This window comes from Phascolarctos cinereus, unplaced genomic scaffold (genome assembly GCF_003287225.1).
Source record: "Phascolarctos cinereus isolate Bilbo 61053 unplaced genomic scaffold, phaCin_HiC Scaffold_726;HRSCAF=1367, whole genome shotgun sequence".
NCBI lineage: Eukaryota > Metazoa > Chordata > Mammalia > Diprotodontia > Phascolarctidae > Phascolarctos > Phascolarctos cinereus.
Window position 1 is genome coordinate 343,388,718 of NW_027556098.1, and position 24,875 is coordinate 343,413,592.

Consider the following 24,875-nt stretch of genomic DNA (forward strand, 5'->3'; position numbering starts at 1 on the left):
ATGTTAATAAAAATGCATCTTTTTTTTAAGAAAAGAAGGCAGTAGCATTTAGATTTCTGGACAAATGAGAGAAATAATAAGTAATAAAAACCATAAATCAAGATATGTTGAAAAGGTTTTTGAAAAGAACATGTTTCTATTAAAAACTCTAGGAAGAATAGGACTAAATGGACCTTTCCTTAACATGGTAAATAATATCCACTTAAACCCAACAGCAAATAACATACATAATAGAGAAAATTTAAAAGCCTTTCTGATATGACGCCAATTATCATCACTACTATTTAACAAAGTGCTAGAAATGCTAGCTGTAGCAACAAGAAAGAGCAACTAAGGGAATATGCACAGATAAAGAAGAAACAAAATTAGCACATTAGCATTTGCCAATGATATAATGATTTTCTCAGGAAACTCTAAAGAAACAAGCAAAAAGTTAATTGAAACAAATTCAATAAAGTTGCAGGATATTAAGAAGAAATTCATATAAATCACTGTCATGCCTGGATGTTACCAACAAAATCCAGCAGGAGGAGCTAGAAAGAGAAATTCCATTCAAAATAACTAGAGAAGATCTAAAATACTTGGTAGTGTATATACCAAAGTACATGCAGGAACTATACAAATCCAACTTTATTATAAAACACTCTTTACAAAAGTAAATTAGACCTAAATAATTGTTCATGCAATAATTCAAGTAATAACTGCTCATGGTTAAGTCAAGTCAATAAAATAAAAATCATGTTTACTTAAATTATTTATCCAATACTGTACCAACAAAACTACCAAAACAGTATTTTGTAGAGATAGAAAAAAAATTTTAAAATTCATATAGAGGAATAAAAGGTCAAGAATTTCAAAGGTAATAGTGAAAAAAAGTGGAAAGGGAGTCTATACTAGATCTCAATTTGTACTAAAACGTCATAATCATTAAAATGATCTGGTACTACTCAAAACTAAAGAGATTGATCAGTGAAAAAGATTAGGTATACAACATATGGAAACAAATACAGTAGCACAATATTTGAATTAAACCCAAAGACCCTAGGCTTATAATCTGACAAAAAAACTGCTGGGAAAAATGTATAGCAGGCTGGCAAATTAGGTTTAGACCAACCCCTCACCCCAGATACCAAGATAATCTCCAAATGGAAATACACCCTACATATACAAGGTCACATCATAAGCAGATTAGGGAAGCAAGGAAAAAAATTACCTTATGAATAGAGAGTTTATGACTAAAGAGGGAATAGAGAAGATCACATAAGGTCAAATGTACAATTTTTATTATGTACTATTAAAAAGTTTTGCACAAACAAATCTAATGTAGTTTAAATTAGAAGGAAAATGTAAATGGAAAAATATTTGTAGCTAATTTCTCCAATAAAGGTCTCATACTCAAGATTTTTAAGGAACTGATTTAAGTTTATGAGACAGCCATTTACCAATAGACATCTTTATTTTAACCATTGCCAAATACAACAAAGATATCCAAAAAAAAGAAGAAAAGGATCTATATATGCAAAATTTTTTATTGCTGTTTATTTCATAGTAGCCAAAAATTGGAAACCAAATTAGTGTCCTTTTGCTGGGGAATGGCTAAACAAACTATGGTATATTAATGTAACAGAATATTACTGTGCCGTAAGAAATGATAAAATGGGCACTTGTAGAGGAAATTGGGAAGAGCTCTAAAAGCTGATAAAGAGGGATTCTAATTCAGAGAACTAGGAGGACAATTTATACAATAACCCCATATACAGGAAAAAAAAAAAAGAAAAACAACTCTGAAAGACTGATAAATGCCATGATAAACTTATGAACTCTGCCAGAAGTGATGAATTTGAGACACAGAGAAAGATGTGCTTTTTCAGACATAAATAATATAGGAATTTGATTTACCAGACTATGTTTGGGAATAGAGTTTCAACTTTTGAGTTTTAGTTGTTGTTCAATTGAAGGAAAGATTTTATAAAAGTAAAACTGACATGACGTGGCAACAGGGAGTCAAGAGAAGACAACACTATAGATATGAACTGGTTCAAAAGAACTAAGAAATCAAGATGGTGAAAGAAGAGCCAGTGCAAAGGTGCTGGCTTGGAAAAGAAATAAAGGGTTGAGGGACTGCCAAATAGGAGATTCTATTTTACCTGGAAGGCAACAGGAAGAAATGAAGCTTCATGAGCAAAGAAGTAACATGGTCAGCCTATGCTTCAGGAAGATCAATTTGGCAATCATGTGAAGAACTGATAGGAAAAGAGAACAAGTAGAAGTAGAGAAAAGAACTAAATTTTATATATAGCAATAGTCCAGGTGAGAGGTAGCAAACCCCTAAATGAGGGGTTGGGGGATGAGCCATTATTTTGTGAGTGGAAAAAAACAGGTTTAGAGGTAAAAGATATTGAAAAGATGAAATAAACAAGACTTGGCAACTCAATCATACATGAGGGATATGGGAGAGGGACAAGTTGAGGATGACTGCCAGAGTGTGAACCTGTACGTTTATAAGGTAAGTGGAGCCCTCCACAGAAATAGGAATGCTAGAAAGAGAAACAGCTTTAATGAACATATAATGAAATATTTTCTGAATGATTTTTAATGTTGGTTGTCTTTTGCCGCCATTCATTTTGTTAAAAACTAAGAATCAAAAAAATATACCATACATGTTCGTTAAATCAAACATGTCTTTATGTTCTATGCAATACTATAATTGTTAAAAGAGTCTTATGACTTCCACATATAAAATCATAGAATCCCAGAGCTGAAAGGGACTTTAGAGCATTAGACCTAGGGTCCAAATGACTGGGTTTGAATCTCAGCTGGAATACTTAATAACTGTGACCAAAGACAAGTATCTTCATCACTTTAACCACTTAGGTTCTTCATCAGTAAAACAGCAGCATCTGGAGAACCATATTATCTATAGGGCATTCTTGCATTTGGATTTTGTTCAGGACATTGGCAAACAGAGGGCCCAATTGAGATTATGTAACAAATTTGGAGTGGATCCAGTCAGCATGCTTTCATGATTTTGGTGTGTGATAACTCTATATTTTATGCTTATTTTCATACTTATTCAATACTCAAATGGATCTTTGATCTCATCAGTTTAGGAATTCCCTTCAATTATACCATTTGCAAAGCAATCTGTCTGTGAAAGTCTTGTCCAGATTCTCCAAAAACTTCACAAGAGTTAGGGGAGGGAGAAGAGAGTGGTGTCTTTGCTGGAGTCCTTCTTTGATTTCTCTATTTCAACTTTTCATGGGTACATGGGTAACAGGGGAGTACTATGGATATCCACCTGTCATCCTTCACTCTTTTCACATGATCATCTATTATTCTCTTCCTTTCATACTATTCTGATTGACATTCTCTTCAAAATTCCTCATTGGTTATATGTTTTACAATAATAACACCTACTATGTGCTTCTCTATTGTCCTATGTGTGATACTGTGATGAATGAATTCAAAAAAGACATTCTGACCTTGCTCAGTATATCTGCAATTTGACCCTGACTCTTTTTTTCATGTTAATCTTATTCCTAGCTGGAATGTTGAAAGACCATTTATGGTATTTGCTCCCAGGAAGATCTGGCCATCCCTCCAGGAACTGGATTTAATAAAGAATAGTCTCATAGTTTTGAAAACAGCTCCTTTCTCACAAATTACACCTTTATTTTGGCAAACTGTCTTCTCTGTTAGAAGGCACCACTAAAAGCAGGTGGCCCCAACTTTATCTTTGGAATTCCCTTGGACGTTAAGACATGTAGCCCATGATATTCCCACTGGGACTCTAGAGGCTGAAAACTGGGACTCCCCAGCCCATGTGATCCAGATACAGATGGTTCCCCTGACAGTAATGATTGATTGTGACAAGATTTGATACCGACTGAGACTTAAGTATGCTATTGTTATCTATTGGGACTTACTAACTCTAACTCTAGTCTACTTACTAACCTTAATACTATTTACTATCTTAATAATAAATACTTTTACTATATACTCATATATAAATAAATAAAACTTGAGACTCTCTGTCATTTCTAAACCAATTTGAACTGAAACTAATTTAAGCTGCAGTAAATAAGGCTGCTTAGCAATACAGATACTCATCTTTAGCTCTTCAGAGGCAAGGGTGTTTGTATCTTGCTGTTATATAGTAACATCAGTAAAATACCAGTATTGAAAAGATGGGCTTTTGCTTTCATCAGCAGATTAGGATCAATAAAAGAGCTTTGAAATTTTCTGAAAACAATCCAGTCCATTCTCTTCCTTTTTAAGCCCATGTCCTGCTAACTTTCCACCCTTACTGTCTATTTCATATACACACATTGAATAACAAGCTCTATAAAGCACTCATCAAAATGCATGCTAAAATCTGGGCAACACACTCTTCATCCATTTGGTCCTTTCTCTGTGGGTGGATAGACTAAACTCTTTTCAGTGAACACACATTTCTTTCAGGCTTTGAGAATTCTTAAGACTTAATGAAAGCAGCAAATGCTGTCTACAAACAAGATAATCTGGAGCACTTCACTGTACACAGGGAAACCCTTCTTGATCTGGACTCTGAGTTGGATTTCCTCCATCACAGTGGCAAATACCTTTAGCAGTATATACTTCCCACCCAACTGCACTCCAGGGCTTCATGGTAGTCTCCAGAAACTCATCATTCTGCAACATCAATTCTGAAACTTATACCTCCTCTGTATCCTTTGGCCCTAGAACTCCTCTATCCCTCTGATTGGACAGTGGACATTAAAGAATTCCTTCCAGATCTTCCATTTACGGAAGGAGCTCAGGACAGTCATATTATAATTTCCCACCTGGCTACACTATTCTGAAGCCCCCATCAAGCCCCCATGCTATGTTCCCTGGCCCCCTACCATTTTTCAGCTCCCTTTTATGTGTTGTCTTCCCTGATTAGATTGTTTGCTCCTTGAAAGCAAGGACTATTTTTGGTCTTTCTTTGTATTCCCAGCTCTTAGTAAAACACCTGGTATTTAATAGAAGCTTAATAAATGTTTATTGACTATTACTGATGATACATCTCACTGTTTTATGCCTCATGAGATGTCTGTTATCACAGGATCACTGAACACAGTCTTTCTGTTGTTATGTCTTCCAAGTAATCCTGAATGATATGGATAGGAGACGGTTTTCTGTAAAAGAGCCTTTGGGGACTTTTTGTTCTATCAATTCAAATGCTTTTTTTAAACATACAATAAGCATAATGGGATCTTATAACATCTTTCCTTTAACTAAGAAATGATAAAGATGTGGTGTGCTGTTGAACATAGCTTGCAAAAGCCTGCTTACTCCTGACAAATGTCCTTTTTGAGGATGTCATGATTCATGTATAGATTATTTTCACAAAGATTTTGTACAGGTTCAAAGTAGAAAGAAAACATACTGATATTTTCTTAGTCATCTTTTTTGGTATGGGATTTTTTGCCATATCTTTGATGTCTTCTCCTCCTTTACAACTGTATTGCCTCTAGCCTGCATCTCCTCTCTGTGTACTTGATATAATCATTTGCTTTTCCCATCTTTGTTCTTTTATCATGTTATGGTCCAAATGTGGCTCTGCAGTCCTTAATGGAGAAAACATTTTGTTGAAACTTTTTTTGTAAATCGTTTCCATTTTTCTTCTGTTTGTACCCTTCCTTCCATTTTCAACATCAAATGTTCTTGGAATGACTCTGGTGGTTAAAAAACTGGCTTTACACTCCATCGTCTTCTCTGTTCCATGAAACAATAATAGTTATAATCATCCATCATCCTTCTTCATAAAATTTTATAGATGAACTCATACACTAACCTGGTGCTGCCTTTACCAGCCATGTCTCTCCATTTGGCAAGTAAGTCACATGTTTGCTGACTCTTTTCCTCATTATGGTGATTCATTTATGCTAGTTGAACACCTGGATGCAATGGTCCATGTGGATGCTATTTCTGTGGCCCATTTTTTTATTTTTAATAATTTGCTTAAGTAATTCAGTGTAAACTGTTTTAATTGCACTCTATATCTTTTTTGAATTATTATTCTTTGTTTCTTTTTACTTATTTACTTACAAATTGCGATCTTAGTTCTGACAATTCAATGGTCTGACTGTACAGACAATCTCATTTCATATTAATCCTTAAACAAAGTTATCTCTATGATTTTGTAAATTTGGAATATGAGTGCCTGACATTTTGAGAATTCACAGTCTATAATACTTTCGGTAACTATCTCACAGGGCTATTATGAAGAAAACATTCTAGAAATGCCTTATAAATGGGAGTCATGATTACTGGGAAGCTAAAGCCTCTATGGATTAAGTAGCTTCTCAAAGATCATAGAACTAGTTAGTATCAGAGAACTAAAATGTGTATGCCATATTTTACTCCTACCATGCTATCTCCCAAAAAAAAAATCCAACTAGAAGATGATGGTTCAGATCCACATATGGAAGTTCCACAATCCTTGGTGGAGGAAAAAAAGTGTATTGAAATAGTTCCTTCTAACCTTTTCCATCTTTCTTCTAGTCCCCCTTCCATTTTCATCCTTTGAATGCACTTGGGATGGGTAGCTAGAAGGTGCACTACCGAGAGCACTGGACTTGAAGTCAGGAAAACCTTAACGCAAATAGTGACTCCTACACTTACTAGCTATGAGATCCTGAGCAAATCACTTATTGTCTCTCAGTCTCAGTTTCCTCCTCTGTAAAACAAGGATAATAGTAGTATCTACCTTACAAGATTGTTGTAAAGATTAAACGAGGTAAGATATAAAGTGCTTTGCCATCCTTAAAGTGCTATATAATAGCGTTGTTGTTAGTTATCTATCAACTTTTTGTCTACAAAAATTGTCAGATTTTTATGTCATTGAGTAACTATATAACATAGTTCCAGACAAAGAACTATGGATTCCGAATTCAGATCAAAGCATACCATTTTCACTTTTTTTGTGTTTTTTTTCCTCATCGTTTTTCCACTTTTGTTCTAATTTTTCTTTCACAACATGACTAATGTGGAAATATGTCTAACATGATTGTACATGTATAACCTATATCACATTACTTGATGCCTTGAGGAGGGGAGAGGGAAAGCAGGAAGGGAGAAAAATTTAGAACTCAAAATCTTACAAAAATGAATGCTGAAATTATAATGTAGTATAATTATTTAATTCTGGAGAATGATTTAAAATTTTCCATGTCATATTCTAAAGATATTTAAAATAATGAAAAAAGAGTAAATACAGAGTATTTTTATTCCCTTAAGCCTAACAAAGAAATTAAGCTAAAAAAGAACATCTCCAAAATCTGTTCCAGTTCACTACAACCTATTCTATTTAATTCCTTTGGATGTGTCATAGCTCAACAAAGTGAAAGTTCAGACCCAAAGAATATCAACATTCATCATCTTGTGCTCATTCCTCTCTGTCCTTTCCAAAACAGCCTGGTCAATTGAGTTTTTGCCTCCATCTCAGTTTAACACTATCATATGAAATCCAGTCTCTAAGTCAGGTGACCTATCATCATTTGCTGTTAACCACCAGGCATCTCCTTCAGGATAAATAGTATTGGGTCCATCTGCCATCACTAACCTCCTCCAAAAGGCATGCCAAACACAAATGGATCGCTGCTAGCCACACAATGACATAGAGAACCACAAATTAACCTTCTCCATGTTGTACTGTGGTTTTACTTATTTTGCTAAACATTTCCTAATTACATTTGAATCTGGTTAGATCTTCACTCACAAGTTTGATGCCTCATTCTACAGAACTTCATCTGCCATGGGACCAAAAAGAAAGATTTCATAGACCCAGTACACATTAAGTGACTACAAGTTTCTGACTGAGGTCTACATCCCAATACATAGATTTTCACAAGCACCACTAGGCACCAAGCATTTCTGCTCTCGTCTTTACAGGTACCTACCTGTTGGCTTTACCTGTCTGTAAGTGAAATTAGTTCAAATTGCTTTGTAGCTTGTGGTTCATTTGTAATTCACACGCTCAAGTTGTTGGCTTGAGATAACATATTCCAATGGCTCTTCTATACTATGCTTTGTGTGAAAGTTAGGAAGAAAACAGAGCTTTCATTTTGTTTTATCAACTCCATTTCTATTTATGGGAGTCTGTCTTAATTGAATACTATCTATAAGGAATTAAAGGGGAATATTCATGAATTTATGTTAAATGCTTCATATTTCATCTTATGGGGTAGTCTTTAAAAAACCAGAACTAAGTTAAAGTTTTTACACTTTCATGTGTTATCTTAAACTGTCAAAACTCTTACAAAAATGTCATAAAAAAAATAGCAGGTTCCATATGCAGGTATTCTCAGGTATTTCTTGGACAAAAGGAGAGTGCTTGCATAGTAACAATGCTGATGTTACTATGCCTTTCAAGTCATATTTATAAACTTACAACTCAATGCGAAAAAAAAGTTTTTATTATTATCAATACATCTACTTTGCTCCTGTATGAACTCTCCTACTAAAATTATAAATATACAGAATAAAAAAAATTTTGAAGAATAACTGAAATTATTCCTAAAGTACTAAAAATTTTTTTAAATCATCTTATATAAGACTAAAATGCTAAGGCTAGTTACACAAGTCATCAGAAAACACAAAGTTCCATGGTTCTTTCTGGAAAAAAAAAGATATGTGAATCTATTTTTTAGTATCTTTCTTTCACTTTTGTCACCAATCCAACCTTCTGACAACCAAAACATTAAATTGCTTTTCATGACAATTAAGAGGAGAAAGCCAAATTGTGCTACATCACAAATTACACAAAAAGCTGAATTATAGAAGTAGATTCAATTATGGAAGAATTCACTATTTGTCACAAGAAAACTTCCAACTCCCTTATTTTTCCATGATTCAAGTTAAGGTAATGAACATGTGTAAAATGAACAAATTTATCATATTATACATGAACACACAAAAACTCAAAACAAACTATGCATAAGCACCAATTGTTCAAGTCATATTATGATAAATTAAATAATTCTTTGTGCCAAATGCACGTTCTTTAGCAAACAACATGAAATTCCAGCCAGATGTTCCCATAATGCAGTGGGGACAGGATCTCTTGGATGTTGAAGCATGAAAATTATAATCTAGATGAAGCCTAAATAAAGAGAATAAAATGTGGAGAAGAGGCACAACAAATCTTAAAGGATCATATGAGAGAGATTAAAATTACTGTGCTAATGTGGAGCTAATGTGCCCACTTCGCAGAATAGGAAACTGAGGCCCTGAGGTTAAAAGACTCCAGACTATGTAATTAATAGAGGAGGAAAAAAGACTAAGGCATCTCTTCTCCTATTACTTTGTTTTTCTATATTTCCCTGTTAATGAAGCAGTATTATAGTAGAGTGCTAGACTAGGAAGTCAGGAACGTGTGGTTTTGAAAACTGTCTTGGATACCCGCCAGCTGTGTGACCCTAGACCAGTAATTTAGCTTCTATTGTCACAATTTCCTTCTCTGTAAAATGAGCAAGTTAGGTTAAATGGCTTTTAAGGTCTCTTCCAGGTTTAAATCTATGATTCTATGAGTTAATAAGTTATAGTGCTGCAATAACCAATGTAATATATGTTACTGTTGCTATAAAATACTCATATTCATTCATTAAATAACTGTATGACCTATGAGGAAAATACTAGAAAATCTACATACCTTTCGGCTTGAAGTTTAGTAGTTTTTACTATTAAATCTTGGGTCTGCTCCTTTGCTGCCTAAAAGTATAAAGAAAATTCACTTTATTAATATATCAAGATACATAACTGTTTTTCTTTCTAAAGGAGAATAATAGGAAGCAGTGTGGCATAATGGATAGAGTCCCTGGGTTTAAGTCCCACTTCTAACACTTACGGGCTGTGCGGCTTTGGACAAGTCTATGGACTAATAAAATCAATATACCTTAATTTGTAAGAGAGATCCTTAGGCTCTCACTTAGAGTACAAGGCCTCTCAATTTACATATACCACATGTAAGATGGTTTACCTGTCTTTTTTTTTTTTTTAGGCAATTGGGGTTAAGTGACTTGCCCAAGGCCACACAGCTAGTAAGTGTTAAGTGTTTGGTCTGAGGCCGGATTTGAACTCAGGTCCTCCTGACTTCAGGACCGGTGCTCTATCCACTGCGCCACCTAGCTGCCCCTTGGGCTGAGGACTGCTAGAAGCAGGTATATACAAGGCAGCAAGAAGCAAGAGGTGACAAGGAAGACAAACACACACACTTATTTATTTACACACACACACATATTTAATAACGGACACAAGAATCAGAAAAGTACAAAACGCTAGGACCATAATGCACTAGGACCTATAGGACTACTCATCTCAACAGTCCCATGTTTCTGTATGAGATAATAACTTACAATCACTGTGATACTTCAATCAACAAGAAAGATTTAAATTATGTTTAACTTATTCTGTTTAAGAAGTCAGTGAATAGAACTGAGACACCACATTTTAAAAATATGTTGTTTAAAAATGGTTGAAATTTGTTTTAAAAGTCTGGGCACAATAATTCTAGCTGTGAATCCCCAGCAAGCTGAAAGTGTCTCTTTTATTTTCATTGTATCCCCCGTGCCTAGCACAGTGCCAGAAACACAGCATGCATTTAAACGCTTCTTGATTGATTTCTAGTTGCCTGGAAATTTTACTTAAGTGAAACATGCCAATGCTTACACAATTATGTTAAATAAAGGAGGAGCTATGCTATATTTTTTAAAATGACCATAAAATTTAAAAAATAAAATTTTTATTTTTTAAGTTTCATCATGAGTCTTTTGGAACTGTTTTGGATCACTGTATTGCTGAGAATATCTAAGTCATTCACAGTTCTTCATCATACAATATTGCTCTTACTATATACAATGTTCTCCTGGTTTTGCTCACTTCACTTTGCATCAGTTCATGTAAGTTTTTCCAGGTTTTTCTGAAACCAATCTGCTCGTTATTTCTTATAGCACAATAGCACTCCATTACAATCATATACCACAACTTGTTCAGCCACTCCTTAACTGATGAGCATCCCCTCAATTTCCAATTCTTTCGTATCACAAGAACTGTAATAGATCTGTAGAAATAGATCCCTTACCTTCTTTTTTTTTTTTAATCTCTTGGATACAAACCTAGTGGCTGGATCAGTTCACAACTCTACCAATAGTGCATTAGTGTCCCAATTTTCCCACATTCCCCCCAATATTTATAATTCTCCTTTTCTGTCATATTAGTCAATCTCATAAGTGTGAGGTAGTATCTCAGAACTGTTTTAATTTGACAACCCCTGATTCTTAAACAACACAAATTAATAACATTTTGTTATCAATTATCTTTCAGTTTAATGAATTCTTGGTTCTTAATTTAAAAGCTATTTAGATTTAAATACAGACATTTTAAAAATACAGTCCATTCTCATTTATAAAAAAGAGTATTTCTATTACAGTATGACTGCATGCTTTCAAGTTCATGTCATCATGGAACCTACTCATACAATTTTAGAAATTTAAATCTACCTTAAATTATTCTTCCCTTTCATAAGTATCTTGAAGTCCAAAAGGAAAGAATTTTTTAAGAGTCAAAGTACTCAATAATTTCTTGATCACAGAAATGTAAACTGAAAGGACGAAAAAAATAGAGGAGAGGGTAAATCACCTTAGGAGTCTATTTGCAAAAAGGCAAGATAAGAATACTTTCTTCCCTGTCAGGTTTTCATGATATGGTTCAATACTATGGATTCTCAAACATACACATCCCAGTTACTAGCTAGCAAGAGAAAAGAGAAATCTTTTACAAGCCAAATGTCCTTCCTGGACAGAATTTTTAGGAGAACAATGCCTTTAAAAGCTTGAATGGGCTAAGAACTATAAAGGTAAGAAAAAAGCCTTACATTAATTAAATCACAAGTACTCCACAGAAAGTAGCTGGGATGGTGTAGTGGATGGAATGTTGGTCTGGAGACAGGAAGATCTGAGTTGACATTTGGCCTGAGACACTTATTAGCTGTGTTACCGTGGGGAAGTCACTTAACCTGTTTGCCTCAGTTTCCTCAACTGCAAAATAAGAACAATAATAACACCTACTTCACAGGATTGTTGTGAGGTTCAAATGAGGTAATATTTGTAAAAATGCCTGCCTGGCACATAGTAAGTTCTATATAAATGTTTATTCTCTTCTCCTTTCCACTAAAATAAATAGAAAAAAAAATCATACTGCAAAGCCAAATACTGATTGAGGATTTTTATCTAGGCCTCTGATCTGCTTCAAGGGAGGCAGTGTGGTACAGGCAAAAAGTATTTTTTGCAGTCAAAGAACTTGAGTTTAAAATCAGCCTCTGATATCTATTACTTTGTAGCATTTGGCAAGTCATTTAACATCCCTATACCTCAGTTTCAACATCTGTATGAGCTCTTTACTTTCCACCCCACATATCCAATTAGTTGCCAAATCTTGACATTTTTACCTACAAAGCATCTCTCATACATTCTTGGAATTTCAAATAAGAAGAAATGTACAAATTAAAGCAAGAAAAAATTTGTCTAGGTATAGGTAATTTCTCTGACAATGAAAACACTATAATGAACTACGAGATAAAGAAGAATCATCTTGCAGTACTCTAATATGAAAGATCTAACCCTAAGTTGAGGACTCTTAACCAGATAATTTCCTGAGTATACTCCTAGTAATATTCATCTAAGACATTACTGTTTTTTTCAGATTGACTCATTTTTTTAATGCTTTTTATTTTAAACATTCCCTTACAATTTAATCTCTATTATTCTCTTTTCATAAATGTTTTAAATATCTTTGTAATACAATTATTAGCCAAGAGGCACTCTGATATGGTTTTGTCCCAACTTCTTAACTCTTCATTTGTCAAATGTAATAATAATTCTTAAACGATATTTTATTTCTCTAAGGAAATATAAAAAGGTTACAGCTTAACGCCACATATATTAAAAAGTGATTTACAAGCATTAAATGATTAATTTGCCAAAATTTTTCATAATATATAAGACTCTAAAGGATAATGTTTTCTATGAATGAAAAATCTGAAATTTGAAAATGTCACTTCAGGTTTATAATACTAGAGGGTACTATTAAGAAAGAATTTTTCAATAATGAAATAATACTAAGGAAAATTTCAAAGTATGGTTGATGAAATCATAGAAACAATCAATAATTTCATCAAAGAGAATGAGAACAATGAGACACCATTCCAATTTGTGGGATGCAGTCAAAGCTATACTTAGGGGAAAATGTATATCTCTAAACACAAACATGAATAAAAAAGAGAAAGGGCAGATAGACAACTAAAAAAATTAGAGAGCAAATTAAAAATCCCAAATTAAGCACCAAGAGAGAAACTGTGAAAATCAAATGAGAGATTAATAAAATTGAAAATTAAAAAAAAAAATAACAGCTGGTTACATGAAAAAAAAATAAAATAGATAAACCATTGGTTAATTAGATTTTATTTTATTTTATTTTTTTGCTTTCTGGTGAGGCTATCAGGGTTAAGTGACTTGCCCAAGGTCACACAACTAGTAAGTGTTAAGTGTCTAAGGCTGGATTTGAACTCAGGTCCTTCTGACTCCAAGGCCAGAGCTCTATTCACTGTGCCACCTAGCTGTTCCCGTAATTAGATTTTTTTTTTAAAAGAGAGAGAAATGCAGGGCTGGTTTAATACTAAGAAAACAAGGAAAAGCCTTTGACAAAATACAGTACCCATTCCTATTAAAAACACCAGAAGGCATAGGAATAAATAAAGCCTTTCTTAAAATGATAAGCAGTATGTATTTAAAACTAAGAGCAAGCATTATCTGTGACAAGAATAAATTTGAAGCCTTCCCAATAAGATCAGGGTGAAGCAAGGACGTCCATTATCACCACTATCATTCAATATTGTACTAGAAATTCTAGCTATGTAAACAAGACAAGAAAAAGAAATTAAAGGAATAAAAATAGTCAATGAAGAAACAAAACTATCACTCTTTGTAAGACATGATGGTATACTTACAGAACTCTAGATAATCAACTAAAAAACTAGCTGAACCAATCAACAACTTCAGCAAATAAACCCACATAAATCATCAGCATTTCTATATACTACTAACAAAATCCAGAAGAAAAGACAGAAAAAGAAATTCCATTTAAAATAACTGCAGACAATATAAAATAATTTGGAATCTACCTGCTAAGACAAACCCAGGCATTATATGAACATAATTATAAAACATTTTTCATAGAAATAAAGAAAGATCTAAACAATTGAAGAAATATTAATTGCTCATGGATAGGCCAAGCCAATATAATAAAAATGACAATTCTATCCAAGTTAATTTACATATTCAGTGCCATACCAATCAAACTACCAAGAAGTATTTTATAGAGGTAGAAGAAAATAACAACAAAATTCATCTGGAAGAACAAAAGGTCAAGAATATCAAGGGAATCAATGAAAAATGTGAAGGAAGGTGGCCTAGCAATTCCAGATTTTTTTTTCATTAACAATAGCACTTTATTTTTTCTCTATGTATGTCCAACCACTTTTCCATCTTTGTCCTTCTAGGATTTAAAGCAGGAAGGGATTTTTTTTAACTCAACTTCTAGTTTTTTGTTTGTTTTTTATTTTATTTTAATTTTTAAGTTAATTTTATTTTTAATTTATGGAATAAAACAAGCATTTCCATAACATAGTATAATAAAAAGATGATTGCACATGAAACTGCAAATCTATTATGTGTAACTTGCTGTTCTTTATAAAGTTATCATGTAAATGTCTTTTCCCCCTCCACCTCACCCTAGAGATGGCTACCATTAGAAACAAATACGTATATGTATATATATACACATATGTATATGTATATGTGTGTATATATATACATATATGTGTATATGTATATATATACACATATGTATATGTATATGTGTGTATATATATACATATATGTGTATATGTATATGTGTGTGTGAGTGTGTGTGTATGTATGTATGTATGTATGTATGTATGTATGTATGTACGTAAAATTTTATTTCCCCCAGATCTCCGAATAACCAGAACTGGACTCAAGTTTGGACTAGCATGCCTTAGTCTGGATTCACAATCCTGAGGTCTTTCTGAAACTAAATCTGCCTCAGACTTCCAGAAAAAATAATAGTAATTGCTTCAATGCATTCCAACATTACTATGTTGGAACCGTGGGGTAAGAAAGGAGCTTGGAACATTTATTACATTTCTAGTAAGCTGAAAAACAGAGAATTATTACATAAGGGAAATGAGAAAAGTTAATTATATAAGAGAAAGATTGAAAAATTCAAATAGTCCACATAAGTAATTATGCTGAAACTTAGCACATAACGTAAGTGTAATAAATAATACATTTGCTAGACAGAAACTTGAGAGAAGTCTAAAAATCTTACACTACCTTCAGGCGACTTGTCATGTCTTGACAACAGTTATTCATTGCTTGCACATCTTCATTTATGCTTTCAAGCTCCTAAAAAAATGGGGGAAAACTTTTTTTAAAGTACCTTACATACCGCCAAGAAAATGTATGCTTCTTTTCTCTTGAAAAGTCTTTACTCTCTATCAAAACAGACTTTCAAAACTTCTGATACCTATGTTTGGCTATATTTGTATCATTTAAAAAATGTTTTGCCCTAATAGAACAAATTGGATTATCTTAGTACAGAGGAAAGAGCACTAGATCTGGAGTCAGGGGAACTGAGTTCAAATCTCACCTCTGCCACTACATATATGACCTTTGGTAAATCACTGAACCACTCTGAATATCAGTTTATTCTTGTATAAAATAAAAGGGTTGGACTAGGTGGTTTTTGAAGTCCCTTCCAACACTACATCTATGATTCCATAATCTTTCTGCTCAGGTAATTTCTTATTTAATAAACAGCTCCTACTTCCTCAGGAGCAGCAATTAGTAAAGAACAAGAAACAACACAGTCCTTGGCACTGTCAAATGGCTCAATATGAGAAATATGTATGGTTTTATTAATAAAAATGACATTAGAATAAAATGTATTACCACTTTTTGTTTGTTTGTTTGAAGGCAATTGGTGTTAAATGACTTGCCCAGGGTCACACAGCTAGTGAGTGTCTGAGGCCAGATTTGAACTCATGAAGATGAGTCTTCCTGATTCCAAGCCTAGCACTCTCTCCAGTGCACCACCTAGCTACCCCTACCACTTGTTTTGCTACCCTAGGCCTGCACATTTGACTTGTGGCTGAAGCCTCCTATGTGCGTTTCCTTCCCCCAATCAGAATGTGACACTCCTTATAAGCAGAGTCTTGCTATCTTATAATAAGCGCTTAATTTAATACTTTTTTCATTCATTTATTAATGAGTTATTTACTTTTTAAAGTTTTACTGATGTCTTCCGTTTTTAAACCAGTAATTTCCCAATAAACTCCAACCCTGATCCCTCCCTTGGAATGAAGAAAAACAGTTAAGCAAATCAACCACAATTGCAATCTGACAACATATTCCACATCCCACACTCATACTTCCTCACGTCTGTAAAGTAAGGAAGAAGATATTTCATCATGTGTTCTCTGGGGCTAAGACTGGTCATTGAAACTAATCAGAATGCAGTCATTTTTCAGTGCTTTATTGTTTTTTCTTAAAATATTTCAGTCATTATCTATTTTCTTCCTGTTCTTAATTACTTCACTCAGTGTAGGTTCATACAAATTCTTCCATTGTAGAGATCTTTCCACTAACTTCTGACAAAGAACAGAAGCATAGAAGTTTGGGAGTTTTTTGCCTTCATTAACTTATGTTAAATAATTTAGGGTGTCATGCTTACTTATAGCTCTGTTCCATTGTCAAGATCAAACACTGATGATTTGGGATATCTGGGCCTACTACTAAGAATAATAATAATAGTTAACATTTATATAACACCTACTATATCCCAGGCACTGTGCTAAGCACTTCTTCAATCACTATCTCATTTGATCCTTACAACAAACCTGAGAGGTAGGTGCTATGCTTTATAGTTGAAGAAACTGAGGCAAACAGAGGTTCAGTGACTTTCCAGGGTCACACAGCTAAGTAAGTGACTGAGGCTGAATTTGAATTCAGATCTTCCTGACTCTAGGCCCAGGACTCAATCTACCACACAACCTAGTGGTCCCTAATAATTCTACTAATGTTGCCTATCAATTCTATACTGAGGTATTTCCTTCTTTTACTGAATTCAAGTTCCAAACCAAACAGAACACCAAGGTGCAAAGGAAAGAGTTCCAACAATGGAAAAAGGTTCTTCGTGGTACTTCATAACCACACTCTCCTACTTCTCAAACTCAAATATGCTGGGAAACAGGCCAGCAGAAAGGGGAAAAAATGAAGCATCCAGGCAAAGCTGTAAAAAAACAGCTGTTAGTTTTATATGATGAATGATGCAACTGCTGAGAATAAGCAATCCATTTATAAACAAATGGAAGTTATATAATCCATTCTAGAGTTGAAATTTATTTTCTCTTTGCTATGATCCTTGGACTGAAAGTTTCATAAGCCTAAAAAGCTCTAGAGATATTACTTCTTATATTCTACTATATGTAAGGGCTATTTTAACTCATAAAATTAAGTCCTGAAGTGGCTTTGAACTAGTCAGTTACTATTATTTCAAAATACATATCAAACAGCAGCAGTTGGTCAATATGCAATCCAAGAACAGTGACTGAGCATTCCAAACTGCCTGAACAACAGTTAGTCATAACATTTGTTTTAGATGCCACAGTTTATTTAATAACGCAATTGTAAAAGATAATCCAAACTGCAACTGCTAGCAATATTCTTCTTTAAAATTAAATTTTATTTTTTTGGTTAGCAAGAAAGTTCAAATTATAGTTTCATCAAGAAATTGTATAGTTTCCGCACAAAAGTAACAAATTCATAAAATAAGTTATTGCTTCTGTCTTTGTTTATAACTGAAATCATTGTGATGGATTTCATTTTTATGACAACTACCAACACATTTTCTGAAGTATTTACTAGGCACTTCCCTACCTTTAGTGAAACCACATAAAGGTGTTATAGTAATTAATCTGGGTTGTAAACTTAGTAAGAATCTTGTATATTGCCATGTTTTATATAATAAGTCACGAAATACCAGTATATAAAACATTAAATAAAAATTGGTCTCATCTCATGGTGAACAGTCTATTTATATGTGACAGAATAGTATTTCCAGGGTACTCTGATATTATTTAGGATGCAGAGTCAAGATAGTTTCAACTCAACTCCAACAAAGAATAGCTATTCAGGAAAAAGTGTATTAAATCATAAGACATTTTTTTTTCCCGAAAAAAAAAAACATTCAAGAAAAGCACACTTACAGCTAGACCAAGTATTCATAAGAAAGTTTCTTAGAACCTAAAGTAAGAATCTGTCTAAGAAACAGTGGAAAGTAGAGATCTTTAAGTATATACAAAACCAGAACAATCTAAATACACATTCTGTCACGAGTACAAAGAAGAAAATGAAAGTTTTATGATTTCAACACAGGGTAAAAAGCAAATATTTAAAGCAAATATATAGTATTATACCTCCTTTACTTCCTTGAATATGCTCACAAATTCTTCATTGATGGCTAAACTTCTGCGTTCAATATCTCCACGTAAATTTCTTCTGGTACGTAAACTATTTTCCACAAAGAAGGTTGAAAGTGCCTTGAGAGCTTCTAGCATCTCCTAAACAATGGATAATAAACACATCAAAATTTTTTCTTAATAATTCAGTTCTACTTATTTAAAAATATTTTCTAATTCCAAGCCAAAATATAATGAAATGATGTCTGTATTTTTATTACACTACCCTTAAATATTCACCAATCAGTGTATGAATAAAATCATTTAATAGAAAAAGTTAACCTATTTCAGGAAGACAATGACATAACATCATCCACGTCACAACCTTTCAAATATTTGAAGACAACTACCATATTCCTAATAAATCTTCTCTTTTCCAGGCTGAATATCCCTGGTTCCTTCAATTAATCTTCACATAGCATGGTCTCCAGTTCCTTCAACACCCTGGTTGATCGTACTTGGACACACTCTTTTATCAAAGCTCTTTCTTGGGCCATGAGAACTCAACACAATACTTCGATATGTAATCTAATTTCCCTTATTTTGCATACTATGTCCCTATTAATATAACCAAAAATAAAAATAATCTTTTTTCATTGCCATATTCACCCTCAGATCTTTTTCACCAAAAATGTAATCTGACCATGCCCTTCCTCCAATTCTGTACTTGAGCAGATTTTTTAATTAACAAGTAGGACAGAAAAAAATCAAAGATGATTTGGGGTCCTGGAAGCCCATCTGTCTTTTGACTAAGTTCTAAATTTTATGATCCTATGAACACTCAAGGCAATTTTCACTTAAATGTATTCTAATTTGCACTACATTCACGTTTTTATTGATTGCTCTGTATTAACTAGTTATATGACCTCAACTGAGCATATCACTTACCATCTCTGGATCCTGGTTTCCTCATCCGCAAAAATTAGACAGCTGGATTGGATGATCTCAGTTCTACACCCTCTAATACTAATTGCCTATAAAGGCTCTGAAAATTTATGGAGAGCTTCCAAGAAACTACAGAGATACTTCCATTTGAAGCTTCAGAATTACAAAAAAGGATACTATGAGAAAATATTTTCAATAATTCTGGGTCTGATAACAATCATGAATAAAAATTAATTTTAAATAAATATTTAGACTTATAATTGTTTTGGAACACAAATATCCCCCTATATAAATTTTTTAAACCTGAGAAATATTAACATTCTAAAGTAATGATAAATTCCTTAAAAATAAAATCTAACTAAATACTGATATAGAGAATAAGTTGTTTTGTTACAAGAGTTACAATAATATTTGTTGTTGCAGTTTCATTAACAAAGCACAGCATTCCTCACTAGAATAACTCATTTTTATGTGTTTAAACACAACAAGGAAGGGAAAAGGTATAGGCAATCTCAGATAGATCATCACTACTATAAGTACTTTAGAAACTCTCTAAGACTGCAAGTTGCAGAGCAGATAACAACTTTCACTGGTAGAATTTCTTCACTGGGAGTTATACCAATGAAATCATAACTTGAATATCCCTCTGTCACACCCACTTTCCCAAAAGAGCACTACAGCAGCTAGTAGCATGAATTAAACGTGGCGATTACTGAATAAATGCTTGACAAGATAAATAACTCACAAAACAGTAATTAAACATTTTTTTCCTAAGTCAGGCCTACAGATAAGCAAGTTGAGTTTCCTTTCAATTACCAAAGAACTGAACTAGAAAATTCCAAAATTTACTCTCCGAATTTTTAAACATATATCAATGCACTGTAATTCCAATTTCTATAGCGTGCTAAAGTTTACAAAGCACACTGCTCACAACCATTCTATTAAATAGATAGCGCAAGAAGATCTAAGGCTCATTCAGGCAATAAACATTTATTGAGTGTCCTGGGGACAAAAAAAAGAAGCAAAAAACAGTCTCTGCCTCAAGAAACTCACAATCTAATGGAGAAGACAACAAACAAACAAATATATACAAACAAGCTAAACACGGGAATAGAAAATGAGATCTTAACTGAAAATTAAAGGAAGCCAGGGAAACAAGCCAGAAAAAATGGCTGGAGCCAAGAGATGTAGTATCTTGCTACTGGAAGAATAAGGAGGCCACTATTACTGGATCAAAGAGCATGTGGTAGGAATAAGGTATAAGGAGACTGGAAAAGTAGGAGGCAGTTAGGTTATGAAGTGCACTGAATATCAAGCAGAGGATTTTGTATGCAATCTTGGAAGTGACAGGGAGCCACTGGAGTTGACTGAATAGGGTCATGACCCTACGGTCAGACCTGTACTTTCAGAAAATCATTTTGGTGCTGGCTGAATGGAGGATGGGCTGGAGTGGAGAAAGACTTGGGACAAGTAGACCCACCAGCTGACTACCACAATAATCCAGGCAAGAGATGATTAGGGCCTGCACTAAAGCGGTAGCAATGTCAGAGGAGAAAAAGAAACGTGTATTCTAATAATATTGCAAATGTAAAATCAACAGATTGGACATCGAATTAAGAAATAGTGAGGAATCCAGGATTACTCCTAGGTTGGGAACCTGAAAGACTGGGAGGATGGTGTTTCCCTCAAAAGCAACATGGAAGTTTTTGGGGGGTTTTTTGGGGGGAAGGGAAGGGAGTATGAGTTAGGGAAAAAGGTGAATTTTATTTATTTTATACATGATGAGTTTAAGATGTTTACTGGACATCCATTTCAAGATGTTTGAAAGGGAGTCAGAGATGAGAGACTGGATGGCAGCAGAGATGCTGGGACACACCAGGTAGATTTGAGGACCATCAACACAGACGTGGAAATTTAATCCATGGGAGCCAATGAGTTACCAAGTGAAGTAAGCAGTATTAAGGGAGAAGAAAAGAGGGCCCGAGAGAGAACCCTGGGCACATCGATGGTTACAGAAGGCGATGTGGATAAAGACCCAGCAAAAGAGACTGACGAGAAGAACCAGGAGAGAACTGTATCTCGAAACCTAGGAAGAGTATCAAGGAGGATTCAGTCAAAGGGTCAAACTTGAGAAACCAGAGGGCCACGTGTGGCCTCAAAGCTGCAGGTTCCCCAATCCTGGGTTAGGGCGTTTGAGGGAGAGTCAATGCATATGCAGAAGCCCCTCAGTAGGAGGGCAGGAATTTGAGAGCAGTGAAAAATTGTGAGCCATATATTGCACCGAGGAAGAAAGAGAAGTTGTCTGCAGACAACTACTACCAGGACTCTGATTGGGTGGATATGAACAGCACGATCCTCAAAGGAAGAGGGGTTACTGAGTGGTGGAGCTACCTCCATCTCCAGGGAAGAACCTGGAACTGTCAATACAGAGCAACCTCAACCAGTGAGGCAAGAAGAATGAGTAAAGGTGAGGCCAGTGACTGGACTGATTGACCAACTGATTCTAGTAGTGGTTATAAGAAGAAGAAGAAATTGGAAATACTCCTTTGGTTAGCATAAGGAAACAGGGGAAAGGGTTGGAGCCATATCTATACATCAATTGAGAAAACATATGCAGATTGCTCTGTAAACCTTAAGGTCCTATATATATGTTAATTCTCATTATTATAATCCAGTTAAAGTTGACATTATCTGGAAAAGTCTGATTAATGTTAACATTGAAGTATAAAGCAACAGCTAATTAAAATATTGTGGAAACAAGTAGGATTATCATCTTTCTCTTAAAGTTAGGTGAAATTCCACCTCAGTAGACTGGGCCCATAATTCTAGCCTGCTAAAATATTTTTGGACTCTGATTCTTATTAAAAACATATCAGCAATTCCTTCTAGTTTTGTGGCTCAGAGAGGCTAAGCAAAGAGAGGGAGGGGGAGGAGGGGAAGAAGGAAGGGAGGGGGAGAGAGGGGGAAAGAGAGAGAGGGGGGAGAGAGAGAGAGAGAGAGAGAGAGAGAGAGAGAGAGAGACAGAGAGAGAGACAGAGAGAGAGACAGAGAGAGAGAGAAGTAATTTCTATAGTGCCCTAAAGTTTACAAAGCACTTTGCTCACAACCACTCTATTAAATACTGCAAGAAGATCTAAGGCTCATTCAATAAATAAACATTTATTAAGCATCCTGGGGACACAAAAAGAAGCAAAAGACAGTCCCTGCCTCAAGAAGCTCACAATCTAATGGAGGAGACAACAAACAAACATACGCAAACAAGCTAAACATAGGAACAGAAAATGAGATCTTAATTGAAAATTAAAAGAAGCCAGGGAAACAAGGGGATGAGAAGGAAGAGCATTTCAGGCATGGAAGGAAGACCATTTTACAGATGAGGAAACTGAGCCAAAGAGATTTAAATGATTTTCCCAGGGTCACACAGCTAGTAAGTGTCTGAAGCCACAGGTAGCGAGGGGCCAAAGTCAGGTTTTGGACCCAGGTCTTGCTACTCTAATTCTGACATTTTTTCCACTGCCCCACCAATAGCCCATTGGCTTTGGCAATTAGGTTATCAGTGCCTTCAGACAGAGGAGTGTCTTTTTTTGTCTCTTGAAAAAAATTGTTTTATTCTACATTTAGCAAACACCAGATAAAATAAACATTTTTTATACGAAGCAGAAATGAAAGGAAAAAAGATTGCACACAAAACTTTGTATCTCTGTGACATAAGGTTGCTTTGCCTTTTATGTATAATAAAATGAGAGAGAATGAAGATTTTAAAAAAAGGCAAAACTCATCTTGCGAGAGAGAAGAGAGAGAGAGAGAGAGAGAGAGAGAGAGAGAGAGAGAGAGAGAGAGAGAGAGAACTACCACCCACTTTGCAGAAGTGGTCCAGCTCTGGCCCCACCCCGTGCCCACCCCATAACAGCCGGGCAGTGAACGCGAAGGCTGGTGGGGCCTGGCTCTACGTCGAGGTCAGAGTCATGGTCATGGTCACTGTCACGGTCAAGGCAGGTGCAGGATCCCAGGAACCCCTTCCCGTCAAACTTTCACTAGGACCGGCCCCCTGCAAGGTTCTCCCCCTCCTCGGACACCCGGCCACCCCTCCCGCTCCCCATCTCCTTCCCCTCCGCCCCCACCAGCGCCCCGCCCCCGTCTATGCCCCGCCCCTCCATACCCCGCCCCCGCGGGCTTCTCCCCCCAAGGAGGCTCCGGTTACCTTGTCATTATCCAGCCTCGTCTCCAGGATCTTGTGCAGCTTCCTGGACAGCGGGTTATTGCTCTGAACCGAAGCCCCGCCGGCCCCGTTGCCGAGGTTGCTGGGCGGCCCAGAGACCGGCAAAGTGGACACCTCCCCGGCGCTGCTGCTCTCTGCCATGTCAGCGACCCCGCTCCCGGCGACAGCCACCTCAGCGTTCAGGGAGCCGGGGAGCAGCTTCAGGAACTGGAGACGCCGCGCATGCGCGGCAGTGATGTGTGGCTTTGCGCATGCTCCGGATGTTTAGGGGAAAGTTCTCGGAAGGATTCTTCCGCTGGGTCTTAGAGGCAACTCTATACAAGAAAAGAAGCGGTGTGGATAGGATGATGTCACGGTATTCGAAGTGTCGGAAAGTTCAAGAATAAGGGAGTTCAGAATACTAAGAATCATGGAAGTTAAAACTAGACGGGCCTTTAAAGATTATCTAGGCCTACTTCTTTCCCTTCATTTTAATCAGTCAGTAAGCGTCTATTAAGCTCCCACAATGTGCCAGGCACTGTTCAGGACTGGAGGTACAAAGAAAGGCAAAAGACAATTCGTTCACGGAGGAGTTCATGGTCTTATAGGGGAGACAACATGCAAACAACTAACAGAGGAGGAAACAAGTGTTGGTGTTCAGTTGTTTTCGTGTCTCACTCTTTCATGACCCATTTGGAGTTTTCTTGACAAAGATACTTGAGTGGTTGGCCATTTCCTTCTTCAGCCCATTTTACAGATGAGGAAACTGAGCCAAAGAGGAATAAATGATTTTCACAGGGTCATACAGTAAGTGTTTGAAGCCACAGGTAGTGAGCAGCCAAAGTCAGGTTTTCAACCTAGGTCTTACCACTCCAAATCTGACATTCTTTCCACTGCCCCACCAATAGCCCACTGGCTTTGGCAATTAGGTTATTAGTGCCTTCAGAGAGGAGTGTTTTTTTTTTGTTTCTAGAAAAAAAATTGTTTTATTCTACATTTAGGAAACATCAGGTAAAATAAACATTTTCTTTATACAAAGTAGAACAGAAAGGAAAAAAAGGATTGCACACAAAACTTTGAATCTCTGTGACATAAAGTTGCTTTTCCTTTTAAGTATAATAAAGTGAGAGATTAAAAAAAAAAGGCATAACTCATGAAGGAAAATTCCAGAGA

At 35.4% G+C, this 24,875-nt stretch overlaps 1 protein-coding gene across 1 annotated transcript in view; it reads right to left on the reverse strand.

Annotated features, from left to right (window-relative positions):
• Nucleotides 1–23,941, reverse strand: part of COG6 (component of oligomeric golgi complex 6) — a 144,265-nt gene extending 120,324 nt beyond the window's left edge. Inside the window, exons 1-4 of the mRNA XM_020969969.2 lie at nucleotides 23,706–23,941; nucleotides 18,578–18,721; nucleotides 15,435–15,506; nucleotides 9,677–9,735 (exon numbers count right to left, since the gene is read on the reverse strand). Of these exons, the coding sequence (XP_020825628.1) occupies nucleotides 9,677–9,735; nucleotides 15,435–15,506; nucleotides 18,578–18,721; nucleotides 23,706–23,864 (434 nt within the window). The 5' untranslated portion in view covers nucleotides 23,865–23,941. The remainder of the gene's footprint in view (nucleotides 1–9,676; nucleotides 9,736–15,434; nucleotides 15,507–18,577; nucleotides 18,722–23,705) is intronic.
• Nucleotides 23,942–24,875: the final 934 nt, after the last annotated feature.